At 35.9% G+C, this 16,006-nt stretch overlaps 1 protein-coding gene across 1 annotated transcript in view; it reads left to right on the plus strand.

Annotated features, from left to right (window-relative positions):
- Positions 1–2,944: 2,944 nt before the first annotated feature.
- Positions 2,945–16,006, plus strand: part of LOC148950517 (acetyl-coenzyme A synthetase 2-like, mitochondrial) — a 417,833-nt gene continuing 404,771 nt past the window's right edge. Inside the window, exon 1 of the mRNA XM_089092452.1 lies at positions 2,945–3,106. Coding sequence (XP_088948578.1) covers positions 3,011–3,106 — 96 coding nt within the window. The 5' untranslated portion in view covers positions 2,945–3,010. The remainder of the gene's footprint in view (positions 3,107–16,006) is intronic.

Below are 16,006 nucleotides of genomic sequence, written 5' to 3' on the forward strand. Positions count from 1 at the left end.
CCTAAATTCTGTAATATTATTCGGTGTCTTCCAAGTATTATTTGTTCTCTGCCTTCCTAAATATCTGCCCCCCCCCCCGCGTTCTGAACTGGTGTCTTGTCTTGTACGTCTGGCCTTCTTTGGGTATTCCATGCCAGCAATCTGCTGCATAGTGATTCGGTTTGCCACAATAATAGCAATTGAATGTTTTCCCATATTGCTTGGTGACTTGCCCTTCCGTGTGGGGTCAATAGCTATTTCTGTATATTCTTGACCTGCCACTATTTGCTGTACAATTTTCCTCGGGAGGAGGAGGCTGGATCCCATAATACTTGGTATTCCACGTCATTAAGGATCTAATATCATGGGATTGGTCGTCAAGTGGAGAGGGGTCAGTCCATGGTGGGGGATTCCAGCCTTCCTCGCGCCATTTTTGGTTCACGATTTGGCTGCCCAAAGCTCACCTGCTTTTGTCTCCTTTCATATTGTACACCTTCTTGGGTTCCTGTTATTTATTGGCATCTGATCAAACTTTTTTATGGCCTGGTCAATTTTTACCTCTGTTTCTACTATAATTATAGCCTGCTATAGATTTTCCGGTTTTCGTGATAATATTAATCTTAATAGCTTTTTTGGTTTTTCTTGCGTAAAAGTATCTAATTGTACTTTCTTTACCCTCTCGTCATTTCCGCCTTTTTCTATCTGTAACAATACAGACCGACAAATTTTGTCTGCATATTTGCTGATACTAGTTGAGGTATTGAATGTCACTACATCTGTTCTTAGCCTCTCGGAAACACTCGTTTCTATGAACCTTGTTTTAAAAGATTCAATTAGAGTTTTAATGTCCTTGGGCTCTGTTTCCTTAATTGTCTCAAAGTTTTTAAGGGCGCTTCCCTTTAATCAAGCTGCAACGCATTGCTCTTTGGCCTTATTGTCAAATGACTCGAAAATTTGTCGTTAATTTCGTTAATTTGTCGAAAATTTTTAATTTTTCGATAAACTCATCGACATCTGAAATTCCCGCGTATTCTGGTATAATTTTGGCAATTTCAAGTACCGTTGATAGGGAAGCCATTTTTTCATCTGGTACAGCCATTTATTTCAATATACAATTTGTATTTAGTCCTCTTGGCCGAGTTTTTCCAACTGCCACCAGCTGTGGTAAAGTGGTTTTAAGGTTATAGTGCGAAAATGTAGTTGTTGCCTTATTTCTTCCTTCATAGGGGATATACCTGTGGTCCTAAGGTGAATAAACTTTGGTAGCATGCCTTAGGCTATGATCTGATTAAGGAGGTGTACCAGCTTGGAATATTTGAGGAACTAAATTTAGATTGTAGAGAGGTTGGCTATAACACAATACTTTTATTCAACTAACATTCACCAGTACAGGGGTTGATAATGTATATATTCCGCTGCGACTGGTGGTCCCAGGGAGACGAAAAGTATAAGAAATTTACAATAATATATAATACAATAAGATACTTAGACACTTACAATAATCTGACAATATTCCAAGGTATTTCTAAATCATAGGACGAGAGGTCAGTCCGGCATATAATTAATATATCGCGCCCCGTTCCCATAAAATGTATCTATATACATTTCGTCAACCACACTTTATCGGGGCCCACTTACGCACATAGCTAGGAAGTGGTGATTTCTCAATTTCCTATTAAGAATACACAGACCAGGATGTGTTCTTTATCTTAATAAAAAGTGGTATTTCTAAACTTTTGTATTTGTGTCTTAATACTTTTACAAAATTCCAAATTTAACTTAATTAGAAAGCGTCACCACAGCTTTGTACGGTTTAACCTGATTTCTTGTGCAATATAGTCGAAATGATTCTGTTAAGTTAATTTTGTTTTGATTAGTAGAATCGACCAATAACTTATGTAGAATGATCAGTGAATTATGTTATCAGTGCGTAACTCGCCGGTGGGAAGCCTATTCCGTGGACCTATGGGAATCTGTGGTGTTAGCCACTTTCATAGCATGATTGCTGATATTTTTTGTAGCTTTTGGCACCCGTTACTCATCTCATAGGTGGATTGTAAGTTTTTGACACTAGGTTATTGGTTGTCTTACTTTATTCGTTATTTGCCTTAATGCCCAAAATTTCGAAAGAAATGATTAATCCTAACAATCAGCTTTGAGAACGCTTTCATAAAATTTTACTGAAACCTTCTTCTAAAATGCTTTTAGCGATTAGGGACGGCTATTTTGTTAAGCCGAGAAAGTCTATAGAAACATTCTTCATGTTTCAAGCTATGAGGTTGCTAGTGCCTTGCATTTATTTTTCCTTGTCTTGCCTTAGAACTTTTCTCAGTTTTCAGCGAAACCAATCAAACATAACTACCGGCTAGCGTCGCAAAGCGACGCAAGGTGTGAATTTTTAACCTTCTGTTCAGATGGTACAAATTAATCTCTTGTGCTACAACTTTGGTCGGAAAACTGGTACAATTTATCCTAAAGCGTCGGCAACGCTAAACCTCGATCAATTTTTAAACAGCTTGATTTTTCACTCGTTATTCGCGACTAGCCGGCACAATTGTTTACTAGTCTGTATTATCAGCTAGCTCTGCTTTTCATTTCATTTTAACTGCACTTTCACCTCTGGATCTCAAACAGCATAATCTTGTCTTAAGGACTAAGCACTCACTTTCATGGGCGTAGGGTGGGGGGCAGGGGCGGGGTGGCAGCTGCCCCCTAGACCTTCAAATTTACAATATATATGGCTGAAAAAGCAAATGGTTTGGAAAAAGCAGTTGATAAAACTCCATCACACTATTGACTGCCCCCCCCCCCTAGACAATATGCTGCCTACGCCCATGCTCACCTTCCACATCTAAGATCCAAGCTCTATGTCCTTTTTGTCATTTTAATAAACATCGCCATCTAAAATATTGGAGTTAACCTTACTTTTTATCTATTTGATTTAACCTCCAGAATCTGAAGACGGGCTCCTTGAAGGTCAATTCCAGCATAGCTCCTTTATTAATATTATTATTTTCGTTTAGACTTGAAAATGAGTGATTTCATCAAAATAACATCAACTGATATTCCTGAAATCAATGGAAGTTTTTCCAGCCATGAGGAACTGTATAAATTTAGCATTGAAAAGGTAAATAGGATAAGCATTTATTGGTAAATTTGCAGGTGGCACAATAATTTAAAATAGCCAGAAGTAGCTAAAGTAGAATTTTACCGCCTTTTTTTATGCTGATTACAAATATAATAAGCATTTCTATCGGAAATGAATTCCAGCCCCCCGCCCTATATCGGCTATACCGACCCAACCACGTCATGGGAAGATTTAGGGGGGGGGGACTGAAATTAGTCTCCGATATAAATAATCATTACATTTTTAACACGTCTAAAAAAAGGCGTTAAATGATGTATTCAAGTTAGTCCTAACTCAATAATATGATTTGGTATATATTGACCAAAGTTATCAACACTAGTTAAGCTATTGAAAAGTGGTTAAAACACATATCACTAGTTTAGGTAAATATCTACCAAATCATATGATTAAGTTAGGAATAAAGTGAATACACCATTCAATGCCTTTTTTTATGCTGATTACAAATATAATAAGCATTTCTATCGGAAATGAATTTCAGCCCCCCCCCTATATATACCTAACCCAACCCAACCTAGAATTGGTAAATAAAGGGGGGGGGGGGCTGAAATTTATTTCCAATAGAAATGCTTATTATATTCATAATCAGCATAAAAAAAGGCATTGAATGGTGCATTCACTTTAGTCCTAACTCAATAATATGATTTGGTAGATATTTACCCTAGTTTATAAACAAGTTGTTCAAGAGTAATATATTCCAAAAATACTTATTTATAACAATTCAAACCTCATTTATTAGGCAACTCAATTCAAACCATCTCCTACTGTTTCAACTTTTTCAAATGCTATCAACAAAAATAGCTCTGAATTTTGTGATTTAAAACTTTACCTTTGACAATTCAGGGTAAATTCCAATTCAGGGTATATGTTTGCATATTAAGGGTCAGGGGTGTAAAATTCAAGGTAAATTTGCAGTGGGCCATATAATTTAGCTAGGATGAAAGTGAAAACATCATTCGATGATTTTTTTATGCTCTTTCATAATTCATATAAAAAACCTTTGGGGCCCCTTTAAGGACTCAAGATGCAATTTGCAAAAGAAGCAACTATTGTATTATGAAAGAGCATAAAAAATGCATCAAATGACATTTTCACTTTCATCCTAGCTAAATTATTGTGCTGCCTGGAAATTTACCAGAATGTCTCTTGCCTCTCCACATTTTAAAAAAGACATAAAAATTCTTGAATATGTGCAGAGACATGCCACTAAAGTGATATCTGACATGCAAGAGCTTTCCTACCCCATAAGACTATCAAAGCTGAATCTCCCTACACTTGTTTACAGGAGAAATAGAGGGGATGCCATTTTAACCTTTAAGTCATTGAGGGCTAATATTCTCCCAGCATTATTCCCTAGGCTACTGTTGGTACCAATTCAAGAACTAGAGGTCATCACCTGAAACTTGTCAAGCAGTCTGTACTTTCTAGAGTGTGTACTCAATTCTTCCCAACACATATTGTCAATAATTGGAACAAATTATCTAATGAAACAGGTACTGCTGAATCTGTTGATGTTTTTAAATGAAGGCTAGATGCTGAGTGGTCCTCCAGAGAGTGTAAACTCAATGGGGATGCTGCTGAAGATGCAACAGTACCTGGTCACCAGTGAACCTGCATACAACTAGTCATCATTCTGGAGCTCTACAAGGAAAAATCCTTAGATTGCTCCTAGCTACAATTTAAGGTAATATACAGTTTCTAAGAAATTCATGAATTTCTTAGAAAACTGGAAACAAGGAAAGAAATGAAGATAAAGGTTTTCTGGCAAATTTCAAGGTGACACTATAATCTAGCTAGGATGAAAGTGAGTCATTTGATGCCTTTTTTATGCTCTTTGATAATTCAATAATTGCTTCTGGGGCTAATTGTATCTTGAGCCCTTGTCCCAAAGGTATTTTATATGAATTATAAAAGAGCATAAAAAAAAGGATCAAATGCTGTTTTCACTTTCACTGTAGCTAAATTATATGGCCCACTGCAAATTTACCATGAACCTTACCCTTGAACTTAAATTCTAATAGACTTTGAGTCAAACTTCTTTATGAATCCAAAAGCAACTGCTGATGAGAAATAAGTTCAAAAACAATGTAAGCCATCAAAATCAGCAAACTTATTGTTTAGTATAGGCTTGTATCCACTCCTTAGGGGGATTGAGCTGGAGCTCAATTGCAGTGATAGTAACAGTTATATTTTGAAGTAGATTTGAGTAGTGATAAATGCATCTTTTAGCTAGCAAATTAATACTCCTGAAGATTAACCAACTTTTATATAAACAAAATTGCAATCTTAATTTTAGTTTCTCCAAAGTAGATGCCATTGTCAAACCATTGAAGTTGCATATAGCAGGGGTTGTACAAAGGTCCCTAAATTTCCAAAAGTCCCTATTTCTGTTCCTCTTTTTTTCTTTTTTTTTAAATGTAGTCCTTCATTGCCTACAACAAACAAGCCTTTAGCCAGTGCCATGAAGTTTGTGTATCTCACCCCACCATCTAGGAGTTATAGTGCGTAGCAGGGGGTTTTATTGTGCCATCTACTTTCTGTTATTTAGTATTGATGTTGCATAGATAGATAGATAGTCACATCCAAGGCATCACATCAGTGATGGCGTTTTGTAGGGTAGGTGGCAAATAGCTTCCATTGCTGACATTGTCCAGGCTGAATCTAAGTTGCGTTTGACTTAACAAAACTTAGTTAACTAACAGGTGTATTTTTTTGCTTTTAGAGTTTTATTTTTCATAAAGTTAACTGAGAAAGTTAGTTTGAACTTCTTGCCAGAAATGCTTAGTAGATATCCAAGAACAAAGAATTTTTACTAGTAGTATCATTGCTAACTTTCTATTCAACTTAGAATCCGTTTGTCAAATAAAACATTCAAAGTTAACTAAGAATTACAAATAAATTAGCAAAATCTACTTAATTGTCTTTTTAGTTAACTAGGAAAGTAAATCAAGCAAGGCTCTTGTAAAGGGTGGCAAGGTCATTATTGCTATTGGGCTGATGTGCAAAAAGTGGGGTAGCAAAGTAGCATTGCTACTTGAAGTTTTCAAATTTGTCGGCAGATTTTATCTGAAAATACCATTTTTACATATAACAATAATTTTTGCTCAAAGAAAGGCTGTCAGAACACAAGTTATTCTGCTTAAAGTGTCGGCAGCTTTTGGAAGTCTGTCAAATTCCGCTACTGGCAGGCAGCAGCTTTGGAACTTTTCTTTACCTGACTCCCCCTCCCTAACACTCAAGTATATAACCCAAATTATATATTTTCCAGGAGCTTTTATGGATATTTATTTTTTCACAGCTGGTTCAGTTTACAGGTACACGGTTTTACACAAGAGTGATGCTAACAACCTAAAGTAAATATGGTAATTTTCAAAAGATTTGTAAATTGTTTTTTAATTGGGTCATGATGAATCAAGGCCTCTGGATTTTCTACCTTCAAAAAAAATGGAACTATAATCAAATAGTGAGTTTTTAACAGTACTTGCTAATTAAACGAAACACACTCAAGAAATACGCTTTGGTTAGATCTCACAAAACCGGTTTCACAGCATACAAAGACAAGGGACGGGTGATAGAATGCATTGGACTTATAAAATTTGGGCTATATATTTGCGCATTGCGGGGGGGGGGGGCATGCAAAAATTGGGGTAGCATATTAACAATGCTACTTGGCAGTTTTCTTGGCCTAGTAAAATTTGTTGGCAGATTTTGTCTGAAAATACCAGTGCTTTGACTAATCGCCGAATTTTTGGGGATTTCCCCAAACATCTGTCTTCTTGAAAAAAATCAGTTCCCCGAAAGTCCCCTTTAGTTCAGGGTTGCCACCCCTAGTGATTTATCACTAGTGAGAATCTATCCCTTGTAACTATCACTTTCACTTAACTTGACATAATTTTTTCACTACTTTCCAATGTTTTGTCTCAATTATTTATTACATATAAAAAAAAAACAGAAATACGATCATTGAATTACTGACCTTTCTTCTTATGCTAGTAAAGGCATAATGTTTAGGTTCTAGGTGTTTAACTAAAAAAACACTTAACACTTTAAAAAAAAACACTGAAATGAAACATTACTTTTACTTTATACTGGGATTTATTAATTTTTTTTTTACACAATTTCCAAATACCTTTCTATTTTTTTGTAATTTTTAGTGGCCATATACCTAGAAAGAATCGTTTTCTGACTTCAAACTGTCCAAATACTTTACCCCCCCTCCCTTTATGTGCAAATATATAGCCCAAATTATATATATCCCATATATTCTGTTTATTTTCTTTGTATTGTTTCTTGCTAAGCTGAAAAAAAACTATGAAGAAACGGGTTTGTTCTCAAGTTTTACACAGCATAAACTTGAATGAGTGGCAGTTGCCATTTGCATTGATATAGATAGGTTGAGAAATGAATGGGCTCTGATGCGATTGGAGGAAGAACCTCAAGACCTTTGTGACAAGCGCATTGATACTTATTGGCTTCGCCTCCTTACACGTAGCAAGGATAAAAGCTACCCAAATCTGACGAATGTTATATGGTCCAGTCTCATCATTTCGCATGGAAGTGCCAGTGTAGAAAGGGGTTTTTCTGAGTAAAAAAATGTGCTTGATCAGCATCAAACGCTGATGCTAGAGAGAACCCTCAATGCTAATTTGACCGTTAAAGATGCCGTAAAACCATACTGCAGAAAAGTAGAAGTGTACTTGATATCCTCTGGAATGATATCCTACACTAAGTCTGGGAGAATGGCTTACGAGAGGTATCTGGAAAGCTTAGCAGCCAGAAAATCCGAAGAGGAAAAAGAAGAAGAGAAAAACAGTGCGAAAAAAAAGAGCATCTGGCATTTTTGAAGAAGAAGAAGAAGAAGGATTTATTGAAAAAAACATCAGCAACAGCAACAGCAACCTTATAAGAAAATTAAAATATATTTTCTTGTGAATTATTATCGCTTCTAATCAGCAGTTGTACCAAACCAATCTTGCTCCAATTATCCTCAGAGCTATACTGTGGTTTTTCTCCTCCCCATAGTATATCGCAGACTGTTTAATATCATTCTATTTTCCCTTCTTGTTTTAGTTTTTTTTTTGTTTAAAGCTTTTTCCAATAGGCAATGGTTAGAAGTCCTCCAAAAGAAGTCTCACCAGATCCCAAATCAAATTCCAGTGAAAGTGCCATAGTGAAAGATACCCATCTTGGCTGGTCATGCACACTATCTCAAAGTTCAAATGATAGCTTCAATTCGGAGAATAGGACAATGATAAGTGTAGGGGCTAATTTAACCATAAATGATGATAATGGGTTGCAAGAGGTCCACTCTAGAGGCTTTAAGAAAAGAAAAAACATCTCCCCAATCAAAAGCATTTCCCCTCCTCTGCCCAAGATCCTCCCTCCAAAAACTTAGGGATGTACCTTAAAATTACTCCTACTACACCCTTTGAAATAAAAATGATCACTGCAATAAGAGTTTCAATTTTTAAATTGCTAAAATCAATGTTCTCTCTTAATATTAACCGTGATGGATCTCTGCTAATAGCTGTAGAATATCAGAAATCAGCAGATACAATAATTAACCTAAAATCCCTTCTGAATACCCCAATTATTGCATCTAATTGGAACCCAAAACAATCACCAACAAAAATAGTAGTTTATAATGTTCCCCCAGAGATATGCACTCAGGAGTTAAAAGAAGGCCTATCAGATAGAGCTGGAAACACAATCCTAGTTGAGGATGTTACCCAACTTGACAAACCTAACTTTAATAACCTAAAAACTAGCAGATCCTGCTTATTCACACTGATAGAAAAAATTATTGTCCCAGAAAAATTATTCCTATTTGGGCAAATCAAACCACACAAGGAATACAAACCTAAGCCTATCCAGTGTCAGAAGTGTCACAAACTGGGACACACGACAAACAAATGCAATGAAATTCTCCAAGAGTGTAGTAATTGTAAAACTTTCCATCCTAAAGAGCTGAGAACTTGCAACAACACTCAGCCTACATGCATCAATTGCAAAGGCCCACATGAATCTACAAATAAATCATTATGCCCTACATACAAGAAAAGAGCTCTAACACTCCAAATATCAACAGAAAAGGCCATCCCATACCCCTTTGCAGCAATGGAAGAAAATGCTGCCCAACAATACCAAATAAAGCCTGTAATGAAACCAACCAAAACCCCCAAGTCAAATGCCCCCAATGCATCAAGCACCCCATATAAAACACCATGTTCTAAGCCCCCTAGCTCAAATCCCTATCAGAAGAAATCACCAAGCCAACAAGCCCCCTTGTCCGGTGAGATGAGGTCAGCCTGGCCCCCCTCCCAAGAAGAAACAAACCAGAAACACTACCAGAAATCAATCCCCTAACCGACAAACAGGATGCACAACCAAAAATGCAATCCCCAAATATATGCTTATTCATTCTAAACTGTAATGCAGTTCAGGCCATGAACATACATCAACTACAGAAAACACAAATCATTGCAGAATTGGCAAAAATCTACATCCCTGATGATATGCTCATTCAAGCAAAAAAAGATCTTGCTTTACTTTTAACAAAGCTGAACATTGATACACAGTCATATGAAGAATAAATCAACAACACAACATATATCAATACTCTAATGGAATGTACGATCACTCACAGAAAATAAGCTAAATGAACTAATATCTTTTATGAATAATAATTCCATTAATATTGCTTGCCTCCAGGAAACTCATTTAAGCCAAAATCAACAAATTAAGTCTCTGGGATATACTATCCTCAGAAAGGATAGATCTTTAGAGAGAAAAGGAGGTGTGGTAGCTTTATTAGTTCAAAATAATATAAAATTTTGTGGCATCAATTTTCCAGATTTTGCAAATGATGTTGATGTAATTGGTATCAGTGTTTGGCTGAATAATTTAAAAACCTTCTTAATAAGCTTTTATAACCCTAATGGCCAAACTACAGATGCCAAGGATTTCTTTAATTATATAAATAATCCTAATGTGTTAAAAAATATCATTATTCGTGGAGTTTTTAATGCCCAGAGCCTTTTGTGGGGGAATAAACCAGCAAATAAAGCTGGTAAATTCATTGAGCATATGACTTCAAATAATAATGAATTAGCTGTTGCTACCCCTCCAAACCTGAATAAATATCTCAACCCCAAAAGTGGCAGATTCTGTACAATTGACCTACAAATTGTGTCATTAAATTTTTTGAACAAAATTTACATAAATAAAATTGATAGTCTATGTACTGACCACTTTGCTATAGTTTGCTCCCTAAATGGACCTGCTGAAACTTTATCTCATACCTCCAAATATATCAACACTAAAGCAAATTGGTCTATGTTCCAAAATAAGCTAAATGATGAAATTACAAGTTTCACCCAAAGTTCATGCATTTCTAACACAACAGTTGACTCAAATGCTGAAGCCTTGACATCTTTACTAAATACAGCTAATCATGCTATCCTCAGGACAACACCTAAGAAAATATTCCCTAAACAAATTCCTAAAGCATGGTGGACAAATGAGTGCCTAAATAAATGGAGGATAAAAAAGGCAGCTAGGACAGAATTCATAAAAAAATTATCACCTACTACATATTTAAAAAAAGTACAAGCAGAATCAAATCTAAAAAGGACTATAATTTTCTAAATATAAATACTGGAATAATTTTGCAAATAATCTCTCCAGAGAAACACATGAGCCAATTATACATAAAGTCATAAGCCACATCTGTGGGAAAAAGACTTCCCCCAACCCACTCCTGTATGAGCTTATACATAATAATACCCATTATGACAATGATAATAAAAAGGTAACCTGTTTGCAACTCTTTTTGTTTATAAGCTAACATCAAATAATCAAAGCAAACTGTCCCCAATTCCTATGAACTCAAGTTACCAACCACGCCCAGGATCCGAGTACATAACTAATCCATTTTCAATCCAGGAATTGAATAATGCAATACATCATATTAGGACCAAAACTAGCGACAGCTATGACAATATACACCCTACGTGGATAAAGAATCTCACAGCTTCATACAAACAAGAACTGCTAAATTGTTATAATCACGCTTGGGCATCTTCTAGGTTCCCCCAATATATGGAAATGTTCGTCCCTCCTACCAATCCTAAAGAAAAATAAACCAAAAGATAACCCTGAGTCTTATAGGCCCATAGTGATTACTCCTGTGATGGGGAAAATAATAGAGAAAATGATCTATCACAGACTCCTCTGGTTTGTTGAAAAAAATAATATGATCCCTCACACTCAAACTGGTTTCAGGAAACACCACTCCTCAACAGATGCTTTCATATTGCTAACAAATGCAATAAATGAATCTTTGTCAAAAAATAATGTCCTAGTTGCAGCTTTCCTAGATTTTGAAGGGGCATATGACAATGTGAACCACCAAATCCTTTTAAACAAACTTGCAAACCTTGGAGTACCCCCTAAGCTAGTAGCTTTTATAAAGTCTTTCATAGAAGTGCGAAGTTTCATCCTGTGTGTTGGTTCAGCCTCTTCACCCCAAAAGACAATAACCAAAGGCCTACCTCAGGGAGCAGTCCTCAGTTGCCTCCTATTTGCCCTATATCTCTGGGATATGAACCTACCCCACACGAATCTACAATATGCTGATGAACTGGTGCTATGGTCATCTGGCAACACCTTTCAGATAGCACAGTCAAATCTGCAAAAGTCCCTTTTCCAGTTTGAAAAATTCTCTCAACATTCAGATTTACCCATTGCACCCACCAAGTCAAAAATAATCCAATTTCACCGGAAGTGAAACCATGTTAATGCAAAACTAACTCCAAATAAAAAAACTATTCCAGAAGATAATCATATTAATTACCTAGGTCTCATGCTTGACAAAAACTTAATTTCCACCTCCACATTTCAAACACAATAAAAAACTGCTATAGAAAAACAAATATACTAAAAAGACTTGTTTCCACACCTTGGGGCTGTAAGGAGAAATCCTTACTCCAGTTTTAAAAATCACATATAAGACCCCATATTGACTATGTGCTCATCGTATATGGTGCATGTACAAAGACCCATATGAAAAAAATTGAAACAACACAAAATGATATAATACGTCTCACATTTGGTCTTGGGAAACCCAAAAGCACCAAGTTTTTGCTTATGGAGAGTGGATTAACAACAATAAGGGAGAGACGTAGGTTTCTCTTGACAAAACATCTTACAAAAATTGAACCAAATGGCTCACACATTACATAATTGGTTAAGAAATCCAGCCATGTATAGAGGCATTCCAGATGAGTATGCCAATATTCACAAGAAGTTCACCATACCAGCAAAGTCTATTGCATCCTCTTTCCCCCTATCCCCCCCATTGACTTGGTCATGTACCAGAAGACATAATGAGTTCTCAAAGTGGAATAAAGATTTAACCCCCATTGCTTTTGTCCAGAAAAAAATTGCCGAACTTAATACAATTACCTATAATAATCATTTCCAAATATTTGTTGATGGGTCAAAAATGAATGAGAAGGTTGCAAGTGGTGTTTTCTTTCCTCACCTGAAAATTGTAATGGGCGAGAGATTATAAATAATTTATCTATAATGTCTGCTGAGTTAAATGCCATAATCATGGTATTAGAACACCTTAAGCAAAACCAACCTTTGATTGTAAATTCAAATAATATTATCATATACTCCGACTCTCTATCAAGCCTTGAGTTGCTGGCCTCAGCTCCTCAGTATAAGTTGGACATTGACGCTTATCATTGTCTCAGTATTATAGATAATCTTGCTTCAAGTGGCATAAAAACTTATTTTCAGTACATTCCTAGCCACTCTGGCATAAGTGGTAATCATCAGGTTGATGAAATAGCAAAAATTGCTATAAATATTGACCAGCCAAGTGGGAGACCAATCCCAATTAGAGATATTTACCGATGGAGGCTATCAGATATTAATTTTAATAAGATTAATCCTATCCTTTCCCCCTTTCCCAATAAGTATCTTTCTAAAATTTATCATAGAATTCGTTCTGGAACAAATGGACTAAATTTCCTTGCATTCTCTTATAAGTTTTCTAATTCAAGTGGTTCAATTCCCCTGCCCCCTCTTTGCAGGCATTGTAATATGAATAATGAAACAATTGACCTATTTGAATGTAATATGCTGACGTCTGCACAACATACCTTGTTTCGTAAACTGTTAAAGTGCTTCAAAAACCACAAAATATGACTATTAGCCAAGAGCCTAGCCAACTATACCTGCAGAAAGAGCACAGAAATCGATATCTATCGTCTTATATTTGAACTCCTTGAGTCAAAATATCTACTGAAAGATATCTGAAAATATCTAATAAATAAGAGCCAACCAAGACAGTAGCTCTGTAGCCCACAGAGTGAAGCAAAAAGAAGAGGGCTAAATAGTACCAACTGAATAGGCCGCCTGCTGTGAATTAAAAGAAGAAGAAGAACATCAACAAAAAAATATTGCTGCCTCCCCTAAAAAGTAAAGCTTTTCCGTGGGGGACGTAGAAAAAACAAAATCCTTAAAACAAAGAACACTTGGCCACCGACACCACTAATACCATCACATTAAACAATAAACACAAAATAATATCATATATTATACTTCCTCTGGGAAGATCATATCAACAAAACCCCCACAATAAATAAATCAATTAATCAGTCAAAACTCATGTTCAGCAAAAAGCAGTTCCTTAATGATTTTTCTAAAAATATTGGGGTCACCAATATCCTTAATATCACTATTCAAACTATTCCATTTCCGCGTACCTCTATAAAGAACAGAAAAACATGAACGTGAAGATATACCTCTAGGTACGCATTGACCAAGAGGTTTGACAAAGATAGGAATCCATAGATGCTTTGGAAAAGAAAATGAAGGAAAAGAAAGCAGAGCCTTCTGTTCATGAAAAAATTTCTGACTCTTCTCAAACAAGCTGCTAGAAAGCTGGATATTGCTGTCAAATCAAACGACCTGATTGGACTACATGTTGCCAAAGCTATGCTAAATAGGCTGAAAGTACAGCACAATAAAGATAAAGAGTTGAAAGCTGCCGTGGAGAATTTGCAAAAGGAAAAGGAAACTGAACCTCATCTCAGATGTATCAAAAAAAAACCCAAGAAAGGAACCGAAAAATTACTGCCACGCCTACTGTTTTCATCGTTTATTTTATGTTTTTTGATATGTCGACTTTTCTTTAGGAAATTCTCGCACCTTTTTATTTGAAATATACATAATGATGCCGCATAAACTTTGATGGCGAGTTTGTACAGGTTTAATGTTACACGTCTAAGTTGGCTGCTAATGACTGTTAAGTATTATCATTGAATGCGTTGTGGCTTTGATCTCATCTAACCGAAAGAAAACATCTGCTGAGTCATGGCTCAACTTTAAAGCGGGCGTATGGACTTTCTGTTTATTCTTTTACCAAATACCCCATACCTGAATTTATATTATCCAATTTATTATTATCTTTAATCGTCGCGGAGGGTGAGTAGGTGCAGCCACTTAGTTAATTAAGATTGATGAGTAAGGTGGGAAAAGAAGTTGTATGGCTATAGAATTTTATCAAAAAGAAAAAAAAGAAAAAAAAAAGAAAAAAAAAAGAAATCAACGTGTCATTAACGTAACACTAGCACAGCCACTTTCCAGTAACTCACCTCTAAACTACTAGATTAGGACTCGGCGCACCACTTTTCACAAGATTTGATGCCCCAGAGACAAGTATGAGCTATTGAGAATACATGCGCAAGAAAAAAAAACCATTTAAACGTCGGTTAAAATTTCTTGAAACGCCAAAACTGCCCTTGAGAAAATTGTTGAAACAATGTGTTGAAATTTTTCAACATATTGTTGAATTTTTTTTTTTTTTTTGGTTGCAGAGTACTAAGTTAGTGTTATTCTGTTTTATAAGATTCGGTTGAGGATAATCCAAATATTCGACCTGATGGTTTGAAATCGTGAAAGGGGGAAGTAAATTGTGGGAAAAAGAACTACATGTCCAGATATCTACTTTAAAGATGCCTGAAACCGTATCCCATACAGGTAAGATAACCCAGGTTTTCAGTAGCTTAAAGACTTGTTCACTATTGGACTGCTCGAGAAGCTGCTATGGTAAAAAGAATGCAGTACAATAGACTGTTAGGACAGCAGCAAGGCAGTCTTCATCAGCTGCTTGAATAAACAAATTAGTCTGTATAGCGGTGTTTAGCTTTTTCCATGAGCTTCCAAGAATTGTTGACTTATGGTTTCTTTCATGTTAACCGAAAGGTCACAACGGGTATTGTTCTTTGGTTTGCTAACCTGGTTACTGAAATGCCGTCCCGATCTGGTCCCTATTTCGGTCTTAGGAAGGTCCCTAAGTCCCTAGTTTTGGAAGTTGCTGATTGTATGACCCCTGATATTGCCACTATTAAAATAATTTTTACCAATTGGCGAGGGGGGGGGTGGCTTAACAAAAGTCCAATTTCCATACCACTAATCTAGTTTTCTTCTTTGTTTTAAATATAGTAACATCTGTTTTGTGTTTGTGTATTTTGTTCTAGGATTATGCACTAAATGCAGGACAAAAGCTGTAGCATATAGACAGCGACTTAATTAGCCAAGGAAAGTCCTATGGGTATGACAAGAGTTGTGACTGCCCTCTGATTTTATTTTAAGAAGATCAGTATAAGTTTTGGTACTGATTGTAATATACCTGTGACTTCATAATTAAAAATACTATGTCCATCTTTGGACAAAATCAATTAAAGAGAATGCTGGATTTACAGTTTTCCCCTCCAGATCAACAGCTATGACTGTCCTCCCTCATTTATCTATAATTTTTTAATTTATTTTTCATGCCAGTAAAAAAAGGTTCAGATTTGGAATTCA

Source organism: Artemia sp. Qi Xiang Cuo, chromosome 7 (assembly GCF_049724085.1).
Source record: "Artemia sp. Qi Xiang Cuo chromosome 7, ASM4972408v1, whole genome shotgun sequence".
NCBI classification, from domain to species: domain Eukaryota; kingdom Metazoa; phylum Arthropoda; class Branchiopoda; order Anostraca; family Artemiidae; genus Artemia; species Artemia sp. Qi Xiang Cuo.